Source organism: Rhamphochromis longiceps, linkage group LG6, assembly GCF_057381845.1.
Source record: "Rhamphochromis longiceps isolate RC_006_pf linkage group LG6, R_longiceps_female_GT1.1, whole genome shotgun sequence".
In the NCBI taxonomy this organism is placed as follows: domain Eukaryota; kingdom Metazoa; phylum Chordata; class Actinopteri; order Cichliformes; family Cichlidae; genus Rhamphochromis; species Rhamphochromis longiceps.
This window is the reverse complement of record NC_140562.1, coordinates 13,371,825-13,396,350: the sequence shown is the minus strand read 5'-3', so window position 1 is coordinate 13,396,350 and position 24,526 is coordinate 13,371,825. Positions and strand designations below refer to the sequence as shown.

Below are 24,526 nucleotides of genomic sequence, written 5' to 3'. Positions count from 1 at the left end.
ACCTTGCTGCACATGTGAGTCTGTGTAAGAGCGTTAATTAACTTCCTGTCTAATATCCTTATCTAATTAAAAGGGGAAATTTCATCCCCTCTCTCCTCTTGCTGACTTCCTCTTTCACCACAGCCAGTTGTAGAATGAAGAAACCAAATGCTGCGCTCCTACCAAAGTTCAAGCTCGTGTCAAAGATTTAACACACAACATTGGAAGCTTGTCCTGCTGCTATCTTGGTGGGCTGTCTCATTTAGGGCTATTGAATGTTATTTTCCTGTTATATCCTATAGGATCAAAAGTTGAGAAGTTTTGTTGGGATACATGAGTTATCGTTAAAAATCTCTCCTTTGTTTAAAGCCAAGTGGGGTCACAATGAAGAAAAATGGGCAAAGATAAACTCTGAAGTAGGCATTTAAGGATCACTGAAGACTTATACTTTATTTTCATCTGCTCTAATATCTGCTCTATTTTTAACTCCATAAACTCATCCTGCACAGTGAAATATTCTGATGTATTTCCATTCTAGTAAATAAAATGTTATAATTATTGTTATGATGAACTGATGCATTCAGATGGTGTTTCATTAGCCAGAGGACTGCGTTATAGGATGAAAATGGAAGAAAACTGGAAATGTCACAAAGTGGACTTCAGCGAATGGCTAGCTTTTGAAGCTAGCCATAAAACAGCTAGCCATAAAACAGCTAGCCATAAAACATAAAAGTGGTATTTGTTCCTTGTGAAGCATTTTTAATTCCATTATCTTTCCAATAATATAGCAAGTCATTATCATTGTGTGAGCAATTAGCAGTGAGTGATTGTAAGTCGGAAGTGTTAGCATTGCTAACACTAAACTTCCCAGAGAACTAAGCTAGCTAGTGTTACATCTACCTCACCCTCTCTTGTGCGGTAAGTATGAGTCACATCTGGTATTTTTTTCAAGGTTTTCATGAAGAAGAAAAGGAAAATATTTTATTTTGGGTCCCTACTTTGTATTAGAATTGGTGTTAATCAAATACTAAGTGTGCTCTGGAAAAAAAAAAGCGTACCCATTGACATTGTCACAGCTCTGTGAATCAATTTACAATTTTTTTTTCTCAAACCAAGCTTTAATGAGATCGAAAGCGAATGAGCGACCGCTGAGTCAAAGCAAGGGAAGAAGGAAAAGGCAGGGGGATGCTGAGAGGAGAGGAAAAGAGAGGGCGGGCAGCTGCCTCACAGCTGTATTGTTGTGTGTGTTTTCCCAACATCAACAGCAGGGGAAGTGGAACAGAGCAGCTAAATATGCAAACGGCACAATGAGGCAGCGAGTGTGAAGCAGCTGTAGAGCACAGCCGTCGCCAGGTCCATGAGTATGAAATGCTGAGGACCGCCTTCGCTTTGTACAGGAAGAGCTGACAGAGCGTACACACTGCTTTTCAGACAACAACCCCACATAGATAACATTGTTGCTAATCTGAGCATCTCTTTTACTGAGAGAATATTGTGTTAATGAGACTTTGTGAATCTTTTGGTCTTTGTACAGCCAAGAAACAACACGTGTTTCCCTGTTCGGGTAACACTGACAAAACCAAAACCAACAAAACTCATATTTGGCTCAGTGGCATTTAAAGATGAGCCTAAATAGTTGAATGTTGGGGAAATTTACTCTAGATCATAGGTGTCAAACTCTGGCCCGCGGGCCAAATTTGGCCCGCAGCCTAGTTACATTTGGCCCGCGAAGCCATACCAAATTATTATTAGAGCTGGCCTACTGGTATTATACAGCTAATATATATATTGTTTAGTATTAAGCTTTTCTTGTTCCATATTCAGTTTTTCAGCAAAACTTGTTTGAGTCCATAAGAAGAGATTCATTCTTATATCTGGAGGAAGATTTTTTTTTCAATAAATATTAACTTTAGCCCGCGACCTTGTTCCAGTTTTGAATTTTGGCCCACTGTGTATTTGAGTTTGACACCTCTGCTCTAGATTGTTCCTTCCTGCAGACTGGCACATGCGAGGACGTATAGCTTGATGGTAGAGCATTTGACTGCAGATCAAGAGGTCCCCAGTTCAAATCTGGGTGCCCCCTGACAGGCTATGGCCTTGTGTGATACGTGACATTTAATCTCTGCCAAATGTCCCATATAAAAACAGCAGCAACAGTAACAACAGTACATTAATGGGGCGATTGTGGCTCAAGAGTTGGGAGTTCGCCTTGTAATCGGAAGGTTGCTGGTTCGAGCCCCGGCTTGGACAGTCTCGGTCGTTGTGTCCTTGGGCAAGACACTTCACCCGTTGCCTGGTGGTGGTCAGAGGGCCCGGTGGCGACAGTGTCCGGCAGCCTCGCCTCTGTCAGTGCCCCCCAGGGTGGCTGTGGCTACAATGTAGCTTGCTGTCACCAGTGTGTTAATGGGTGGATGATGGGTTGTGTAAAGAGCTTTGGGGTCTATAGGGACTAGTAAAGCGCTATACAAATGCAGGCCATTTACCATTTATACTCCTACCTTAGATTGCTTGCCACCATTAGTATATGAGTAAGCTGGTGAATGTGATTTATCACATGTTGTGTACTTAATCTAACACGTAATTACATAACACTAGTACATAATACATTATGTGTGTGTGTGTTTGTGTGTCTCTTGATAAATAAATAAACTTAACAGTGACATTTAGAGGTGATCAAGTACTCAAGGATGAATGGAGGATTTGATTGCTGACTGCATGAGAGCTGTTGGGGTGAAAGGAAAGACTCTTCATGTGATAATTGGTCGTCTTGGCTAATGCAAAACAAAACAAAAGGAAGCCACGCAGTAGATATTTTTCCTTATTACCTTAGCAACAACAGATGCAGCGTTTTTTAAGGGAGTTTTTTCTTAGTGTTTATTTTTAGACTTGTTGTGTTACCTGATAAGTGATAAACTTGTGACATATCTATTGACACATATGTGCCACTTGCTTTTATTTGCAGTGCCTGACGGCAGCAATGTGTGATTTCCTTCAGAAATGGTCCGTGTCACCACCATCATCACTGCTATCCTTATTGTTGTCATTGTTGTTTTTTTTAACCTACATCCTCCATACCAACTTTTCATTATGTTCCTCTTTCCTTCTCCTCCTCCTCTTTGCAGCGTTATTATAAAACAATAGTTTCCACCAACAGTTTCCTGCTTATCCATATGTTCCACCTCAGTCTCTCTTCCTAATCCCATAATAGCAGTGAAAACCTCGTGTTTGCCATGTAATCATCTGAGGCCATCTGAATTGCTAGAAAGGTCCGATCAAATGTGCTGCTTCAGTCCTCTCCCTGATTTTTATGAGTAAAAACACTCGCTGTGTTCCCAAGCACAGCTGCCTGCCGAGTGAACGACTCTCAGCAAGATGATCAGACGCCAGTGCTCAGTTTACTCATCACTGCTGATGTTTCTGGTTAATGAAGTGCTGTGCTGGTCCTGCTTCACCAGCTGTGCCGGTTTTCTCCAAGGCGTGCCGGTTAAATAGAATTAGGCAGGTTAAACGTACGAGAGTGTGCTTTCAATATTTAATAGCGTCGTGTGTTTGCTTTGTGTTTTTATCACAGTTATCTTTCTCGGGCAAAGAAAAAAAGAACAGTAAATAGTATACATATGGTTTAAGAAGGTCATACTCTTTTTCTTGGCTCGGCTTGCAAACCAAGAAAAAACTTCTTTTCTCTACTATTATAAACAGTATTACAACAACAAATGAAAAGTAAATAAATTAATAAATAAAAGTATAGTAATGAACAGATTTAAATTGGAGCTCGTTTTGTTTGTTTGTTTGTTTGAGGTAAATTTCTGAATAAATCAATTAAGTATAACTCAGTGACCTTGGACTACATTTTTACTGCTCCAAAACTACAAATGTGGCAACTTTCTTTTACTCTTAATTGCATGTTGCCACTCTGATCCCAACAGTATATGAAAACATAGGATTAAAAAGTTGACTTTTTAATTGCATCCTTTGCAAAATAATGATCTGAAATCTGCTGACTGCAGTTCCTTCATATCAGTCAGGTATTATATTAAACATGGTGCTTACACAACACTCTTGTACTCTAACTGAGCTCTCCTCATGTTCTTTTTTTTAACTCTAAACAGGTCACACACATTCATCGCAGTGTTTTCTTCTATACCTGAGCATCTCATCTAGCATTCACACACACTCACATGCTGATGGAACCACTGGGCTACCTGCTGACAGTCACTAAGTATGATGAGGTTTAGTTCAGTGGCAGAAGGTTTTACTGCTTATCCTATATTGTATTGCGGCTATAGTGGGGGGGGTGTATACAAAGTGATAAAGTGACTTGAAGAGAAAATATGAGTTGTTCGGCAGAGTTAATGTACTTGCTGATTGTGGTTGGGGGTATAGCTCAGTGGTAGAGCAATTGACTGCAGATCAAGAGGTCCCCAGTTCAAATCTGGGTGCCCCCTAAGCCATCTCAGTGAAGGGCAAATAATCATTCAGAATACTTAGAAACAGCTCCTCATAAGACTTTTCTCCAATGACTTGAGTGTGTACAATTATTTGAGTATCAAATGTTTATAACCTCTACATGGGTGATGGGTTGTGGTTTTATTGCTCAGGAAAAAGTAACAACTGTTGTTTCACCACATAGGACCTCTGCTTCAATTAAGAGGGAAGAAATAGTCTCATTTTAAGAAAAATTAACTGTTCTCATGTTGTGCTGTAGTTAAATATCTCTTCACAGGGGAATCTTTGTTATATTGATGAATCTGCAATGGCTGAGCAACCACTGATCTTAGACGAACTATAAGGCTGCTCAGAGAAGTGCCATCTGACTAATGTTAAAACAGATATTTTTCTCTTCTACTTCTGAGTAAAACCATCTACCTCGTGATTTGAGTGAGTGAATCTCTAAATGCATTGTTCTGTGGCATTAGCCACTGACTGCATCTGCTGGCTGCTGTGTGGTCATCTTAATGCAGTCTGAACATTTAAAAAAACGTTTCGATGATGGAGTCAAATTCACGACCTTTTTGCTGTGAGGGAATAATAATAAGAATAATGGATTGGATTTATATAGCGCTTTTCAAGGCACCCAAAGCGCTTTACAATGCCACTATTCATTCACTCTCACATTCACACACTGGTGGAGGCAAGCTACAGTTGTAGCCACAGCTGCCCTGGGGCAGACTGACAGAAGCGAGGCTGCCATATCGCGCCATCGGCCCCTCTGGCCAACACCAGTAGGGTAAAGTGTCTTGCCCAAGGACACAACGACCAGGACAGAGAGCCCGGGGATCGAACTGGCAACCTTCCGGATACACTTCCCAACCCCCTGAGCCATGGTCACCCCAACAGGGAACAGTGCTAACCACTGCAGCACCGCACCCTTGTTGCCTCTCACGCCACCAGTGGCATTTAAATATACTGAGCAAAATAAAACAGAAGCAGAGTGTGTGAAGATCAGCAGGGTAAACTATAACAAACTGTTCTGTTAAGGTGCTCATCGGGGAGTGGAAAGTGGTGATAACACTCATTAGTCTGGTTACAATGAACTGAAGTTGGCTGTTAATTGTTATGAAAAAGGTTTCAACAGAAAGTTCAATTGTAATTAATCTGTTACAATCTGTTGACTTCACATTTTCTGAGCTCTTTTATGAGATTTTTATGCTACTTCTGCAGAGTTCCACTGACTACAGTGTGGTGCTCACACTGAACATAAACAGTAGTGCACTAATGCAATGTTCTTATGGGCTCTATTTTACACAGTATGATGGCATTGGTCAGGTGGAGTCCACCTGCCCAAATCTAGTCACAGCCCCACCTTATATACCCAAGATATCTTGTGAGTACTGACGAGTGGTCAGCATTTAGCCCACCCAACATTTGCCGGTACACTGACTGAGTCACTAATGTCAAAAATGCCAAGATTTAGCTGTAATGTGTGTCTGCTATTGCAGTTGGTGCAGTTGTACAAATGGAACAGAAGAAGAAGCTGGAAAATGTTACCAGCAACAACTTTCAGGTTTCTTATATAGGACCTGCTGTGATAGAATGCGATACAATATAAAAAGAAATTCACATTTCAAATTGTTTGACCACTCACGGATAATTACGTTCAGTTCAGTTTTATTTTTATAGCATCTGACAGGTTGGAGGTGTAGGGAGGGAGAATGGGGAGGGAAAAAAACTCAATCCCTTTTGAGTTTAAGTTTTTTTTCTCCCTGTGCTAGGTTTTTGTATTAAAAGCATCTTGGTTAAGGTTGGGGAATTAGGGAATGTTATTTGACAAATGACCATCATTCTCACATATACTATAATCTAGTTTAAAAGACATCTTGAAAATAAATCAGCCAGATGAGCAGCTTTGTTTTTACAAGAACAGGGTGGAGCTGAATTCTGATCATGGCAGATGGAGGCCCCGCCCCTGAGCCTGGTTCTGGGGTTTTCTCTGTATTGTTTTAGGGTCTTTACCTTACAGTACAAAGCACCTTGAGGTAACTGCTGTTTATAATTGGTGCTATATAAATAAAATTTTGCATCACATTGTTTTGGGTCTGCTTGTCAAAGGTGCAACATGATGGTGTCTGTTTCCCACAGTTTATACGACCCTTATTATTCCACACCTTTAAGCTTTTTTTCTAATAACCTTCTAAGGTGCTGATGCTCCAGACGCAGGTGCAGAAGTGGCTTCATGCACACAGACACACAGAAACACACACATACGTAGACACTTTGATCTGAGAGGTGGATGTTCAATTGGTGGGAATTTCCCCTTATATCGCTGTAGGAGGCTCTTCTTCCTTTACCTTCCAAGAAAGTAAAACATCTTCTATTCTTGCTTTCTTCTTCCAGCTCTTCTGAAGCTCGGTGAGATTGCCCTTTGGGGTTGGAAGCCTTTCACACTGCATGTTCAATTTTTTTTCTCCTTCTTCTTCTTCTCCTCCCTTTTGCAGACACGCTCAATCCAGTCGTTGTCCGTAGTCCTGTGATCCTTTCTCAGTGAAGCCGAGTGTTTTCCATAGGTCTCCTATAAGGTCTTGGTGTCACACTTCAAGCAGCCCCTTTAAGCACTTCCACGACACTTTGTTGCTGACAAGTGCTTATAGGATGAAGTGGAGCTGCCAGCAGTGAATGAGGCTCACTGTCTTTCACCAGAGTAATGAATGTGAAGTTTTCATTCGAGCAGTGCTTGCAACACCTCGTCTACAAATTAGCCCTGTGACAATTTGACATGATTTTTTTGTTGTAAAGACAAAATGATGGTCTTGAAAGAGGGCGCCATTCTTCCCCCCTTCTCCCCTCAGGTGGAGAATTTCCTCCCCGAAGGCCAAAATGTGAACTTGAGAACAACAAAATTAGATTTAGCAAAGAATTCACCTGCTCTAGCTGCAGTGGCCTCCCGTCTTTTCAAATTAAAATAAATACTTAACTAGTATCCAGCTTTCAAAATCACATTTGCACTAACTCACTTAACAAAGACAGCGTTTGTGCAAAGATGCATGAAGAAATTTAAACCTGTACTATTTGATTATTAAATGGCTGTGGTGTGAAACATCATCCCTTACATAGCAAGAGTCGGGTTTAAGTTAAGGTTGCTAAGGTTGTGGTTAAAGAGACTGTTGTATAACTGAAATGTCACAGGTGCAATCTGTGCAGCAGCCACGCAGAACCAACTGTTCTGATAAAAGCTCCTGCAGCAGAGTCACTTTCTTTCCTCTCCTTATTCTTCATTCATTGAAACATAGTTAAAAATGAGAAGCAGACTGCACCGACATCTGAAATATCTCAAGATTTTCCTGCACCTGCATTTCCCATGTTTCCAGCAGTTAACCTTTTGATTCTTTTTCTTTTTTTTTCTTATGATGAACGACTCTCAGTGAGGCGCGACCGCAGTTCTTTCCAGCTAGGAGTTATTTTGCCATCGCGAGCTCAAAAAAACAACAAAAAAAAACCTCTGACTCAAGTTGTCAGTTTTTAAGGAAAGGGTCATGAGTGCCAGAGAAATAGCACAAGATGGTGCGAAAGATGAACACACAGTGTATGAAAAGTGCGCACACAAGATGCAAATAAATATGACACACACCTCGAAGGGAAGCCACTTCCCTGAAAGTTGCCATCTGGGGAAGTTCTCGTGGTTTTTCTGTGTAAATTTACACAGTTGTGGCTTTTACAGAGTTGCTAAAAAAAAATCTGAACTGAGATGTGGAGCAGAGGAAATGCGTCAGCACAGGAGAAATGCTAACCTCTCAGTACAAGCTCATCCATTCACGCACTTGCATATGGGGCCTGTGTGTGTAAGGGTGTGTACGACCCTGTATAGTTAGGGTCATTGTCTTAACAGGCTGACTCTCATCTGGTCAAACAAGTGAATGCTATAAAAGCTGTTATGCAACTTTTTTTAGGTTAAGGCTGTGCTAAGCCACTTTTTTGTTCTGTTTATTTAGAGCATTTTTTAAAAAGATTTGTTTGATTTGGTCAAAGTAAAGATCTATGATAGATTTCAGTGTTAAGCCAAGAAGGCAAACACAAGCAGTAACCTGCTGCCCCAGGCATCTGCACCACACTACTTGATTTAAGACACAAAATCAAATAAACTCAGGTTCAGGCAGGTCTTGCATATTGAATTATCAAGACTTGGAAAGGACATAATGTAAGATCTTAAAAACACTGTCATAAAGAAGAAAGTAAATGTAGTTTTAGAGCTGAAGAGCTGCTCCCTGGCTTATTTTAATGCAATTCAAAGATGACCTAAAGGAATTGAGAATGGACTTGGGAGTGTATTTGACTGATTTTGAAAACCCAGTATAGGGTAAGTGCAGTCTCTTTTTCCATGTGCATTGCATGGATTCATTCACTTAACCCCAATTTGATTTATTTTTCCATATATAGGCGTGTATCAGTCATAGCTTGATTTATTTTTCCATATATAGGCGTGTATCAGTCATAGCTTGATTTATTTTTCCATATATAGGCGTGTATCAGTCATAGCTTGATTTATTTTTCCATATATAGGCGTGTATCAGTCATAGCTTGATTAACATGCCTTGTCCCGTGCAGGACACTTCCAAAATCCAAATATGCAAAACTGTTTTCAAAGGTAAAAAAGACTATTGTAATCCTCAATAATTCAACAGGTTAGCATGGTTTTCGCTTTCATACAGCCTTACAATAGTTAGAAGTCTTATGGTTCCCAGAAGAGAATCAAAAGTTGGAAGTGGAAGCAGGTGATGTGGATGATGAAAGATGCAGTGGTAGGAAGAAACAGAGATAGAGAAACTAAAGGAGAAAATGACTGTGAGATGAAAGTATCTCCGGTATGCATCTTCACCTAAAGTCTAACCAGACAAAACACACACACACACACACACACACACACACACACACACACACACACACACACACACACACACACACACACAACCTAGCTTATTTCTGCAGTATATGATAAGGTAATAGGAGCATTACAGTTTTTTACAGCCGCTAGGACACATGTCTCAATACTTAGGCCACTTTTGCAAAACTCTTCACACAATTCTCCTAACTGACCTTCAGCTTGGCAAAGCAGTTCATTTCACATTCAAAATGCACTACAACTACCAAAACACTTTATTCAGGTCTCAAATAAACTCATTCTTCCAGAACACTAGCAAAGGTTGACCACCGACAAACACACTTTGTCACCCACAAAACAATGACCTAAAAAACACTAACAACATGTAGCATTACACAGTGTTTTCCTGTGTAAAACAAGGAAACATCTCTGTTTATAATTTCAATATATGTTACTGGAATGAATCAGACATCATGCAGAATTCGTTAATATTTGTTTATGTATTTTTTATTTTTTTGCATTACAGTTTTTTCTGATTGCTTACAGTTTTTTACAGTCGCTAACAAGCGCCTACCCATACTTCAGATACTTTTTCTAAACTCTTAACACAGACCCACACCTACAAAACACAATTGGCCAAATGGATAATATCCTTCCCAAAAATACACTTTGTTAAATATATACTAACTCCTCATTTCAAAATTAGAACACATCTTTCTCTGCACACACTAACTGTACAAAAACACTATAAATCTGACTCAAAATGAAATTAGTCTGTCAAAGAATAACACTTGTTTTCACTTCACAAGGTACATGCAGTCAATCAAAGTACACCAGGTTTCAAAATACTGGCTATTATTGACATTACAAAAACTGCATAGACTTTTATGTTTCAGTGTCACAGGTATTTGCATGCGAAACATGCAATCCACCATATTGACACCAGAAATGTCTTGGTTGGTAACTGTATGTCCACATGTACAGTAATGTTCACATTCAAAAGCATTCCAGTAAAAAGCAAACAAGTTTTTGTTTCTTTACTGTTTACCACAGGAGGTACAGTAGAAACACGGTATGATAGGACAGAGAAAGTTTTACAGTATTGCTTACAGTGAACAAAATATCCATGAAACACACAAGAGCATTCTGAACAAAAAAACAACAGCAAAAAGCCAAGATAAAAAGGGGGGGAGGGGGGCTAAAAAAAGGCAAAAAAGTTGCATCTAATCTCTGCGATCTTCAGGGTTAGGCCACATGTTTTCATCAACATCACATCTGATGTCAGCCAAGTCGATGCACCTGGGATAAAACCGCCTGGTATGTCGGATCCACCCTTGGCAATCGTCAACTGTGATGTCCCTGGAGCCAGCATCCATGGCTTCAAGGAGGGACATCTGGTCATGTGGCTGATGGTCATAAACCTTCCACCGCCATGCAGAAAAGAACTCCTCTATGGGGTTGAGGAAAGGTGAATAGGGTGGAAGGAAGAGACTCACCAGTCTTGGGTGGACTTCAAACCATGTTGTTATTGCTTGCGAGTGATGGAAAGCCACATTGTCCCAGGTAATTACAAAGGTCCTCATGTTTTCACCCTCCTGACCCTGCTCTGGAACCAGGCGCTGGTGGAGATCATTGAGAAAGGCAAGCAAGCGCTCTGTATTATAGGGTCCAACCTGACATTTGTGAAGGAGTAATCCTGCATTTGCAATTGCTGCACACATGGTAATGTTTGCCCCTCTCTGTCCTGGCACATCAACTGTGGCCCTTTTTCCAATTACATTCCGTCCACGTCGACGCCTTTTGGCCAGATTGAATCCTGCCTCATCGATGTATATGAATTCATGAGGGGCCTGGTTGGCCTCCAATTCCATAACTCTCTGAAACAAAGTTTATGTAAGTCATGTTAGTACTGTATACCATACTGTACTGTAACCTAGTATTGTGTAGGTTACCTACTTGCAAAGTGCAAAGCTTATAGAACTGGACATTGGATTGAATATACACTGTACCTGGACATATTGTCGTCGTAGCTCCTTGACCCTCTCACTGTTCCTCTCAAAGGGAACAGTGTAGAGCTGCTTCATCCGCACTCTATGTTTGGACAATGTCCGCGAAATGGTTGTGAGGCTGATTCTATCGATATTGTCGAATATCTCATGGTCCGCCACAATTCTGGTTTGTATTTCACGCAGTTTTATTGCATTATTTGCAGTAACCATTTCCACAATGGCAAGCTCCTGATCATTACTGAGGAGCTTTCCTCTTCCCCCAGAGGGTGGAAGACGTTGCATTCTTTAGAAAGACAGACAATTCAACATATGCATTACTGTATGACCATATTGACATGTCAAGTGAGAATAGGAACAATCCATGTAAAATGCAATACTTACCTGTTGGTTTGTTGAAAGGTGCGTATAATGGAGGCAACCGTTGACCGCCTCAAATTGGGCTGCACTCTTTCACCAGCCTCTCTTAGTGAAAGACCATGGTTGATTACATGGTCAATGATAGTGGCACGGATTTCATCACTGACTACTGTTCTTGCAGCCCTTGGAATGCCACCACCACGCATTCTTACACCTATACCTTGCCCTCTCCTTGGGCCTGCTCTTCTCTCTGGGCCCCTTGCTCTTACTCCTCCTCGACCAGACATTACAGTGTTTGTCTTTTTTTTGTTTCCAAAAACATCACTCCTCAAGGTCTTGCCTTATGAACCCCACTGAGTCTAAGCCAGAATGGAAGAAGGTGTGGTTGGCCCAATTTACCCAACATAAATCAGCTGTGTGTCAATTATTCAATTGTTTGTTTGTTTACAGCTGAGATATATTTTTGATATTGATATTGTTTTTGTACTGATATCATTGCAGGGGCAGAGGTTTTTATACTGTATCTACGGTTTGGAATATTGTTTTTGCTATTGTGGGATGTTGTGTGTTAACATTCGTAGATACTACAAGAACAGTCCATAGTTTTGTTGGGAGGTATAACTTGTCTGTTAAGAAAATGTAAGCATTGTGGAAATGTGTTCACTGACTGCATATTGGGTGAACACGACATGAAATGTGTGAATGGTATGGCCACAACAGACCGATCCTGTGCTAATTGTGTTTAGAGTTTTGCAAATGTGACAACTGTTTGGACAAACGCTTGTTAGCGACTGTAAAAAACTGTAAGCACATTTTTTGTAACCATTGGCTAATTTTGCAAAACTCTTCACACAAATAAGAAAACCTGTCACCCAATCATCAAAACATTGTAGTTCTCTTGCAAAAGCAAACACAGCTAGATTAACTCTTCACACCTTCGTAAAAATGGTGTTTCCGTATCAAACAGTACACACAAGCCATCATCTACTAAGCACACAATGCGCCAACTGCACACTGATGGTATGAATACAAAACACATCTGGCTTTTGCTTTCTCTGTGCACAAGGTAGGCTATGTCAGTTTGAGCTCATACTTCTGTCATAGATCCATAAGCATAGAGGGATCCAAACTTCAAGTACTGGTGTACTTGAAACACATCAAAACAAACACAAGTGTTTATTTCCAAGTATAGGATTATTTGCAACCGCCATAATGACTCTATGGGTTACTTGGTCTGCAGTGAACATGCTTCCTCTGCCCCCAGCATCTGGTCATCTAGCAATTCTGTAAAGTAACAATTTCAGTATTTTTACATCAATGGTATTGGTGTGTTTCTCATTGGCATATGGCAGTGCTACAAATCTTTGTGCGAAGTGACTGTACTAACCGATTCTCATTTCAAGATGTCCTTATGGTACTTGCTACAGTGTAGCGGCTCGAGTTAGGCTGGACCCGTTGGCCAGCTACCCTCAGGGTCATTCCACGGTTGATTACATGGTCCACTATTGTAGCTCTGATGTCATCAGCAATTCTATTTCTTACTCTTCCTACCCTTCCTCTCCCCCCTCCTCGTCTTCCTCTTGCTCCTCCTTGTCCTTGTCGTCCTCTTCATCCTACTTCTTCACCTCCACGTCCTCTTCCTCGGCCTCCTCTACTTCTCACTCTTTCTGCTCCCTCCATTGTACTCCACACACAGAGCTTACCTGTATTATAGTGCTTAGGCTGATTGCAAAGTGAACTAATTATCTAAGAAAGTTTTGACATGTGAAAGTGTGCCAGACAGTTGGCAAATTAGTGTTAATGATAGCCATACATGTGTATACTTTTGCTAGGAGTGTGTTGGAAATTTGGTAATTGAGTGTTGTGCAGTGAATTGTGCCTACAGTTTTGCAAAGTGTGTGTTACAAAATTGCAAACTGAGTGCAAAGCAGTTTTTGTGCTTTTAGTTTTGCAAACTCAGTGAGTGGTTTTGCTATAAGTCTGAATAGTTTTAGAGATTGTGCTACAGGAATCACAGTTAGGGTTTAAGCATTCAGAAAAAACTGTAAGTAATCCCAAAATACAAGAATTTGTATACACACCATCCACTGATACACATACAATAGTAATGCTAATCTACTCGGTCTCCTCCATTTGGCCACAGGTTCTCATCCACATCACATCTTATGTCATCTAGGGCAATACACCTAGGAAAGAATCTTCTGGCTGCCAGAATTGAAGGAGTTGAAAAATTGAAGGAGTAACACCTGTGTAGATGTTCATCTACAATGAGAATAAGCTGTGGCTGGTTAAACTGCATTTTTAGATTTAAAATATGTTTCAATAAAATATTGCTGTTGAATTTTGCTGTCTTTTTAAGTTTTGCATTATGTTATTGTTTTGGCCATAAGTTTAACAGTTTTGAAAACAGTATGTAAGCACATGCAAAATGTCCTGCACGTACAAAGATTTTTGGCAGTTGTTGTGTCTGAGTGAGAAGATAATTCATGAAATTTGAGAGATGTAGTCATTGAATGCATTTTGTGCCAAAACAATGATAACTGATCCTCAGTTTGGCCCACATAGACTTCTGTTGTGCTCACTGTGTGAGGAGTTTTGCAAACGTGACCTAAGTATTGGGAAATGTGTCCTAGCATCTGTAAAAAACTGTAATATTTGTTTATGTATTTTTATTTTTTTGCACTAAGTAATCCCAAAATACAAGAATTTGTATACACACCATCCACTGATACACATACAATAGTAATGCTAATCTACTCGGTCTTCTCCATTTGGCCACAGGTTCTCATCCACATCACATCTTATGTCATCTAGGGCAATACACCTAGGAAAGAATCTTCTGGCTGCCAGAATTGAAGGAGTTGAAAAATTGAAGGAGTAACACCTGTGTAGATGTTCATCTACAATGAGAATAAGCTGTGGCTGGTTAAACTGCATTTTTAGATTTAAAATATGTTTCAATAAAATATTGCTGTTGAATTTTGCTGTCTTTTTAAGTTTTGCATTGTGTTATTGTTTTGGCCATAAGTTTAACAGTTTTGAAAACAGTATGTAAGCACATGCAAAATGTCCTGCACGTACAAAGGTTTTTGGCAGTTGTTGTGTCTGAGTGAGAAGATAATTCATGAAATTTGAGAGATGTAGTCATTGAATGCATTTTGTGCCAAAACAATGATAACTGATCCTCAGTTTGGCCCACATAGACTTCTGTTGTGCTCACTGTGTGAGGAGTTTTGCAAAAGTGACCTAAGTATTGAGAAATGTGTCCTAACGTCTGTAAAAAACTGTAAAGTAATCTAGAGAATTTATTGTGCAAAGTTCTTTAGACACCCCGCATTTCTTTATATTTTCCTAGGAAAATGGCAAATAGGTGCTGCGACTTAATCAAACACAGGGCAAAAACAGAGCCTGTACAATTCAAACAAGCTTGGAAGGAATATTAGTATGACGCTTTATTCTTCAACACACCCTGAAGCTTTGTTGTTAGTTCTTTATCTATCCAGGTATGTTTTTACCGCTCTGCCAGTGTGTTTGTGAGTTTGTCGTAATTATTGTTGTGCTGAAAAATGCAGCCATTGCAAACCGCACACTTTTGGTGGAATCTGATAGAAACATTTCTGGATTCATATTTCCATCAGTCTTGTCACAATCCCCAACACCACCTCCCCACTGGCTGAAATGCAAGCACAAACCATGACATATCCTCTGCCGTGTTTAACACATAGAGTCACACTCATGGTTGTGCGTGCTTCCTGACCACTTTCATACATATATACAACTGGAACCACTAAATCAGACCTGTTGCCACTGATTTTCAGTCCAATCCCTGTCTCTCTTCCTTAAGAATGTGCTCTATACAACTATATACTATTTGTCTATAATGGTGGTGGAATAGCATCATAAGAAATAGCATGTGAAGAGTTCAAATTTCAGTCAGGTTGTATTTTCAGGCTGGATGTAGTTCTGTGTAAGTGTGTGTTTAAAGTTGGATTGACTTCCACTTCCTCTGTTCCTGTCATATCCACTGCCCTCACTCTTTCCTGTTTACATGAGGCGACTTCCGCCTGAACATCGGTAGAACCTCTCTTCTCTCTTTCTCTTTAGATCCAGATAAGTCCCTTAATAATAATGAAGGTTGATTACAGTAAGAAGGCTATTTTCTGGCTCTTTTGTCCCCCTGAGAGAATTGATCAATGAGCAGGAAGTTGAAAGTTAAAGCAGCTCAAATGGCCAAATTTTCTTTCATCTAGCTTCCTTTCATAATGGTTAAGTGCGTAATGCGCATAAACACACACACACGCTATTATGAGAGCCTTCTAATGTCCTGCCATGCAGGTGTGTGTTAATCTTCTAAATCCAATAATAATGGCAGTCCTGATCTTCATATGAGCCGATCGGGATCAGTGGAGCAGCTGTACAGTATGTGTTTACACATTAATAGGCACACAAAGGTATAAAAACACACACATATAAAGTACTGTAATACAGTACTTTATATGTGTGCGCTCCATCTTAGAAAGAGTATGTTAGAAAGAGAGGTGGGGCCTTTTTTGTCTTCATAATCCGTTAATTGTAAGACAATTTAGCTCCTTTTATACTGGAACATATATATATTACAGGCTTTTTAGTGTTTCATTAAACTGTCTCACATTAACAGAAGACTCCTTTTTTAATAATGTGATAGTATTATACTAATAGCAATAATATCATCAGTTAATGTGCAGTTGTTTATTCTGACTGACCAGTAGAATAAACTAAAGTTTTGTAAAGCTTGAATTAAACTAGAATCCCCTCCCAAGACTGAAGGTCATCTTTAGCTGTATTTTTAGATCTAAAACGCTTCCAGCAGATAACCCACGCTGCTTCACAAGAAACTGGATCATTTTTATGTGAATAATTCTCTATGAAGGTGAGATCTGCAAAAAATACGAACAAGGTGAAATAAAAAACAGCCTCTTACGCCATCAGTATCATTGCTGTTCTATAAAGTCGCAAGCAACACAACAAGGACATTTATGCTGTACACCTATTATGCATATTTCAGAAAACACACACACACACACACACACACACACACACACAGGTTTCCATCTGGTGAACTTTTTAATCATCACTTTTGAGGACCACCCTTTCTCTAGAAGCCTTTTGTCCCCATAATGTCATGATTACCAGAACACACACACGCACACACAATTGCAATGGCCCACTGTATGGAAAGGACTATTTGTTCATAATAGATGGGGGGGAATTACAGCACTGAGACAATGGAAGAAAAGGTGAGAATCGGAGGCAGTGACATCACTTGCTAAACCTCATAAATATTTCAACGTGTGAAAGAAAGAGGGAAGATGAAACAAAGAAGAATGATATCATACATCTCAAAGGAAAAATATAATAATACATTTATTATAAAGTGAAAATCATGGAAACTGGGAGGACAGTGATAAGAATATGAGCAAAACAACTGAGTGACATCACAATGTACAGAGTGACAAAATAGTGCTGATTAAACCAGGATAGGACAAGAGAATGGTTAAACAGAAGACAGTAGATGTGATGGAGAGATGATAAAAAGATGAAAAAGAAGTCAGTAAAATCAGTTAAATATTATTTAGCACTAAATCACAACAACAGGTGTGTTATATTACTATATTACTACTATGGTCAAGACCCTACAATTAGAAGAAATAAAGGAAGGTGGAAATTACTAAAGGAAAAGAGAGATCAAAGTGATGATGATAAATGATGCATTAAAATGCATAAAAATAGTGTGTATATCCAGTGTATAGTGTGTAGTGGAAGCAGAACAATGTTTAGCAATCCATCTTTTTACATCTGTGAATCAAACATCATCTCAACCTATTCGAGTACAAGAGCAGCTTTTACAATAACGTGCTGGTCTTCGTGATCTGATCAGCGAACCTTACAGCAGTGCAGTGCCTTGTAGATGTTTGCCAGTGTGGTCATCAACTCAAACTACTCCAGTCTGTTTATCGACATCCTGCCTCTAAGTCTGCTTTCATATTGAATTTATGCTTTGAGAACAATTCTTCACAGGAAATCAGAGTCAGAGAAAAGGTCAGCAGAAACATGCGCACATCTCTTTTTGGGGTTAGAGTTTTTGAAGCTTCTCAACTACTTGACAACTTACAAAAAAGGAGCAACTTAGCAAATTAAGTTCAGCAAAGCATGGATAATTTGTTTTATTACAATGCTATCAACGTTTTTTAATGGATTTCTTAACAATACGAGTTGCATATTCTATCATCATCACCATGTCTCTGTCCTGGTAGTCAGCAGCCAAGTTCTTATATGATTGTTCTGTTCTATATGTCCTGTACATATAATCATTAAGAACACTGTTCTAACATCTAACCAGCGCAGTAGGTTATTATTATCCAAGAATATATGATACATGAGACACTAGGGTTGTGGGAATAAGTGGGAGTGAAACTCTAGTAGTAATTGTCAAGGTAAGCTAGCAAATGGAGCCAAAGGTTGAGTTCTAATCACAGTTCAGCACAAAGGATGGGTGCTGAAATGTCACAGCTGAGCTTTGGTTTCCAAATGTTTGAACACACCACCCATTTCTTCTGCTCAGCAGCTCTCAGTGGGCAGAATTCAATGAAGAGATTACTTGCTAGTGATAGAAGGAGGAAGCAATGTACTGGTAATATGTACTGATAAAAACTAATAATGGCCACTCCGTGTGCTGATAACACTTGAAACAGGAGGGTCTACACTCTCTTTACTCTCACCCTCATCTGTCTTGTTATTAAAATCCAACTTAACCATCACCAAATAGTGATGCCAGTCCAAAAGGCACAGTCCCACTCTACCAGACTGTCAGTCCCTCCATAGTTATGTACAATGACTTCTCTGCAACTCTTAGCAGCCTCCTCTGCATAGCTTTGCAGAGATGTCTCAGCAAGCACAGCTGCTTCTCAAAGATGGAAAAGTTGGTGAAAGGAAAGAAGAGCAAAGAAAAGAGAGGAAAGGAAGCAGGCCATAAAGGATGTAGGGAGGGAAAAAAGAATCCAATTAAATGGAGGGAGCGAAAAAGTGGGAAAAACAAGCTGCTCATTAACCCTCTCAAGGAAGGCGTTGCAGATTTGCAACAGTTAAAAGCTAAATACTTGATTACCCCACATACAGATTTTATGAGGTTTTTTTACTCAGAAGTACCACTGCAGGTATTCTTTTGTGCATTAGCAACAAAAACTTAATTTGAGCCTGAGAGGGTTAAGTGAAGGCAGAGAAAGTAACACCGCACCTCTTTCAGCAGTGCTTTGGTGTGTGCTTCCGTGTGTAAACGTGTGCATATCTCTGTAGCTGCATGCCTGATGTTACGTGTATTTAGTCACAGCCCGAAGGCATGACTGGGAGAGTGACTAATTGTGCCGTCTGCTTAGCATAACACACATACATGCACACACAACGAGATTATGCAATCGCCATCAGGATAATCTCTGTGGCCTGGTATTTTTTCCCCCCAGAGGATGACTATCGACACGTCTAGATTACTCGCTCGTCTGAAAATCCTTCTCTCTTTTTCCCTAATCCCTGACCTGTACTTACATTACACCATCCATCCGCGTATCCATGCCTTCTCAGTCCATTCCCATGCTCATCCAGCTCAGAATAACTAACCTGACACAAACTATTTGTTCAGCAAGGTGTTAACTCACAGCTGTCATCTTGTAGTGCAATATTCAAAAGAACTTTGATGTAGCCTCTTTTCTTTTGTTTTCTTTTGCAACAGCTTAGTTTCATTGTGGGGATCATTAAAGTGTTATCTTACCTCTGATGTCACAAATAAAAGCTTTTTGTAGTTTGCTGACTCCTCTGTTTGATGTGGAGTGAAACTCTGTGGGTGATCGTGGCTCAAGAGTTGGCAGTTTGTCTTGTGATCAGAAGGTTGCCGGCTCCGACCGTCTTGGATGTTGTGTCCTTGGGCAAGACACTTCACCTGTTGCCTACTTTTTGTGGTCAGAGGGCCCGGTGTCGCCAGTGTCCGGCAGCCTCGCCTCTGTCAGTGCGCCCCAGGGCAGCTGTGGCTACAATGTAGCTTGCCATCACCAGTGTGTGAATGTGTGGATGACTGAATGCAGTGTAAAGCACTTTGGGCTCCATAGGGACTAAGTAAAAAGCGCTATACAAATACAGGCCATTCTTTTATCATTAGTCACACAACGCCAAGTTTGGAGGGAGCAATATCTGATTACTATCGATTTCAAGGAAGAGCATGAAACGTAGCAGGAGTGCACATGAACTATATTCCTAAAATAACAAAGATTGGGGGGGTTTTAATCAGGTAAGCCCCTGAAAATATTTCTGAAATGTTGAGTTTGATGTTATGATGTCTGTTTTGATCTTGCATTTTTCACATCAAGGCCATTTCCTACAACACCATCGCCTGCATCTCCTGCCTTCACACTGTTACCTTTCTGTTCCACCTATTTTCTAAGGAAAATTAGCAAAACAGTGATGGTCCTGGTTATGTGACATTGCTGGGGTTAGGGGTTGGAATTAGCTACAGCTGATGATCTAGGGGTTAAGATTTAACATCGACTGAGTTGTTATGCTTAAAGTAGTAATATTTGAAGTTTTCCTCTAATCATTCCTCGGGGTTGAGATACACATAAGTGTCAAATTCAATTTATTTTTATTAAAAAAAACACCTTACTTCTAGAGTGAGCTCAGCGAGCTCAAAGTTAGAGAAGGGGTCACTGCAAGTCGATCTGAATGACCACCATTCTCTTCTGATGAAATGTTCCTTCGGGATGGGAGCGGTCTGATCGAGGATGTCCCCATCCGTAGGGCAAAAAGGGGTCACTGGGTAAATATGCTATCATCTTAACAGTCACAAGATCTCAACCCAACGGAAAACACATGAGAGATTTTGTGCCACATATTAGACAGCGCTTTCTACGAACAAAAGGGTTTAACGTTAGGGTAAGGGTTACTGTGTGAGTGTGCATGTGCTGTCCTTGAGGTGTGAGATAAAAGAGTGTCAGCCACAGTTCAGGTAACACTGAAGAAGAGAGCAACAAGGGAAAATCAAAACACTGGCAGGTGGTCCCACACACAGAGCAGGCAGTTTACTGTGGAACAGTTAGCAAGGACAATTGGAAACTGCAAAGCAGTGCAGATAGATTTGTGGAGGTGACACACTGGACAGGAACAAACAGGAAGTACAAAAAGAGTTCAGTTACTAATTGCACCTATTCGTCTCTCTGCTACTGCTGTGCGATACTGCAAATGTCAGTATCGATCCTATGCCAAGTAAATACAGGGCCAGTACTGATACTTTTGAACTTACAAAGGCAGCTTATGTAGGGCCGGGCAGAGTGGAATCACTTATGAGATGAGTCATCAGCTTATAAAACCTCTCAGATTTTCATGTATTTTGAAAGTTTTGAACTTTTCTCTAAAGCACTTTGGGTCTACTGATGTTTTTTAAATGTGCTATAAAAAGAGCTGACAGTCAACACACAACGATTTAGACATTTTTATACTTCATGTTTATACTTCAGGTAGATTTCTTTCATTCACAGTAAAATAACTTATTTAGCACAATTCAATGGTCTGAATATGTTATTTGAATGAATATAGCCTATAGGTAATACATCTGCCAAAGTAAACTATGATACTTTATCCTTATCAATAATTAATGTTAAAGTGTGACTGCATGAGAGGGGCTGTGTTTCCACACACTTAAGACTAAGATGACAGAAACAAACTAAAGTATCAATCCTATTATGCTCATATCTGATCCCAATACCAGCATTGGGATCAATACAGCTTTTACTGTCTGCAGCTCAGTCTTTCCCACTTAAGACGGGGGGCGTGAAGGAGTCATGGCAACAGACATTTAACAAAATAAGGCTCGTCTTCTTGTGAGCTGTCATTTTAAAGAGGCAAATTCGGGGGTGGGGCACTGCTACATCATTCTGTTCCAGCTGCTACAGCTGTGCTTTGCGATCTTTGTCAGACGAGCAGAAATAACGTTTATGATCACTAATGTGGATGATAGACCAGCTACGCTAATGTGTTCTGCCTCATTGCTCCTCCAACCAACCTTCTCTGTCCTGTGCTCTAGATTTAAAGTGAGACATCCTTCAACATGTCATGCTGAGATGCACTTCTTCAGATCAGACGTATGAGAGGGAAGACAGGATAATAGCTGACATTTTCTTTTATAAGGAAAACATGTAAGCCATGTTCTACATTCAAGTTAGTGCAATGTGCAATGGGCTTCTCACAGAGTGATTCCTGTAATGAGCAACATGAATGCTTCAGAAAATGCTGACAGTCTAAGGTTTGTGATAATGAATCAAAACACTGAGGGCTGTTTCCATGGCTTTGACTGTGTGGTTTTTATGCCATTTAAAGTTGTAATTTAAAGAGACTAAATGAAGGAACTGTTAAAAGTGGTGTCAAGATAATGAAAGTCAGCCAAATATTTTAAGTAGCAGCAAAACATGTGAACAATGTTTGGAGGTCATTTAAAAAATCAAACTCTCTCTGAGGTCGTGACCCAGGCAAACATGAATGTCTGGCCTTTGCTTCGCACTCCACATCTGGTGGATTTGTTCTTGTAAATCTTTCCCCCTCACATACTCAGACACTCGCGTCCTCTCATAGTCTCCCTCCATCAGTCGTGGCCTTTCATGTATCAATGGCTCCATTGATAGGCTTGCATGAGTCTGTCTGGGTGGATCCTGCTTTTGGGATTTTAGTCCTCTGTTAGACATCCTTACCTAATGTTTCCACACACAGACACACACTGTCCCTCTGCTCATCTACCAACGATTCTTCTTTGCAGTCACTGGGTTTAATGCAAGTGCACACTTTTTATGTCCAAAAGATAAAACCAAGTCATAGAACCTGCAGTTCCATAAACGGCCACACGAGGTTTGAGTCCCTTTGGACTCCTTTGATAATGACAAACTCTACAGTAGAAATGAACACATTTCCTGACAAATGTAAATATTAATAGTTATACACAAATATAGCATGAATTGCATGAAATCTTTGCTGCAGTTTGGGAAGTGAAATTGTCGTATTTTGCTTTTACATTATTTTGCACTAATTACTAGCTATCTCTATGTAAATCCACACAGTTTATTAATGTGCTTGGCTAACCAAGTTAGCTAGCATTTACTGATAATTTAATACTCCACCTTCATTCATATATGGTCATTTCTGCCTCCAAAAAACTAAAATGTTAATAGACAAAATACTAAACCTCAGTCCACAAAGCAATGGGTAATGACATCATGGTGGTTACTTTCATCCTTTATAAACAGTTAATAACTGAATTTTTTTGATACAGTTGAGCAGTTAGAAAAACTGCAAACATTGTTACAAGAATCGCAAACAATGAATGCATATGTTTATGATTCTTTACGATGAGTCATTCGATTTATTTTTGTTTTTGTTACAAATGATCCCTCTAAATACAAACAGTGTTGCTGTTCTATCCCTTTATCGGGCAGGCTGTGGCAGAACTCCAGACATGAGCTCATAAGGAGACTCCCTTTGTTGTGGTGGGGAGGTGAGAGGTGAAGATTTGTGATGTCTGCAGCACCCAGGTGGAGATGCACAGTTTAATAACTTGTATACCATCGTGACGCTCAGAAACACACCCACCGGGGTCTATGCGTGCATACACTTGCACATCTGCATTCATCCATAGACTAGTACTTCATGTGTGCAAAGGTAACTCAAACACAGTGGAAAAGTGGAGGAAAGTTTGGTGACCTGAATGCTGACCGTTGTAAAGGAATGTGTGTCGTGAATAGACAATATTTTCCACTTTCCCAAACACACATTCGGCAAAAGCCCCAAAAACCTGCAGCTGCCCAGTTTCCAACAGCAAGCTTGTGGTGTTCGTAGGTAAATTCCAGGTAGAATCCTATTTATACTCCCTCGAGTCAGTATGGTTAAAAAATAATAATAAATTGTCTCCTTTTAGTCACACACTCTCTCATGCAATCATCAGACATATGTCAAATTTTCCCTGGGTATTGTCTCAACACATTTTACAACCCACTCTTCCCCTTGATGTTTCTAAATTGCCGTCTCTGTGTATGTTTACTGATGCGGTTGTGTCTGTCATTAGGGTACATCTTACTCCAGCTATTCATAGATTAGAAGAGGCTTATTGTGATGCACCCCGTGTTTCTTGTTCACACCCCGTCTTTATTTGCAGTGATTCATGGAGTTGTGCAAGTATGAGTCTGAAGATGACTTTTACCTTCTGTATACAGGAGGTGAGTGACAGGCTTATGCAGCGTGCAGTTTTCTTTTTCCTCTTTTATCTAAAAGTCAATCTTGCAGAAGAAGAGCTGTGAAAGAAACTAATGATACCCCACGAAACAAGAGAAGCAATGCAAACCTATTCCAAATAGGCTGAGGCAGTGAGCCAATAATGGCTTTAACATGGTACATTTTCTCAGTTTACAAACTTGATATTGTGAATAAAATACGGGTTTATGAGTTTTACATGTAACTGTCGTTTCCTGTCACCTTTCTCTGTATTTTCCATTTTTCAGCGTCTTTTTTTGTGAGCAAAACATTGAAAAAAATTCATTAGCTCTAAATGATGATTTACTGTGACATTGATGGTGCAATTACTTAAATGTTTAAGCCATTCTTGACGGCGTAGCTTGCAGATACATACGTGTAGCGACTTGTAAAATAAGTCAAACTGAGAGGAAATGCTTACACCTTCTCCCTCAGTTTAAAAAAAATGAAGCAAATTATTTTCACAGTCAGTGACTTTGAAATAACACTGAGGTGACCTGTACTTTTCTTCCGGTATACTCATCCTGAGGACAATCTGAGGAAGCGGAGATGGTGT

The 24,526-nt window shown here is 40.0% G+C and overlaps 1 protein-coding gene and 1 non-coding gene across 2 annotated transcripts; one reads left to right on the top strand and one right to left on the bottom strand.

Annotated features, from left to right (window-relative positions):
• Positions 1 to 4,352: 4,352 nt before the first annotated feature.
• Positions 4,353 to 4,424, top strand: trnac-gca (transfer RNA cysteine (anticodon GCA)). Its single transcript has one exon. It is a non-coding gene; the product is annotated as a tRNA-Cys (tRNA).
• Positions 4,425 to 9,861: 5,437 nt separating this feature from the next.
• LOC146667617 (uncharacterized) lies at positions 9,862 to 11,768 on the bottom strand. The gene is made up of 3 exons (XM_085408490.1): positions 11,683 to 11,768; positions 11,302 to 11,584; positions 9,862 to 11,169 (listed from the first exon to the last, which is right to left on the bottom strand). Exons 2-3 carry the CDS (start codon positions 11,581 to 11,583, stop codon positions 10,516 to 10,518), a joined length of 936 nt encoding a protein of 311 aa, XP_085264616.1. The 5' UTR covers position 11,584; positions 11,683 to 11,768; the 3' UTR covers positions 9,862 to 10,515.
• Positions 11,769 to 24,526: the final 12,758 nt, after the last annotated feature.

Coding starts and splice junctions, on each gene's coding strand:
- LOC146667617 (XM_085408490.1), bottom strand. CDS start 11,583: ATGCAACGTCTTCCACCCTCTGGGGGAAGAGGAAAGCTCCTCAGTAAT. Junction 11,170..11,301: donor TACGACGACAATATGTCCAG/GTACAGTGTATA, acceptor ACTTTGTTTCAG/AGAGTTATGGAATTGGAGGC.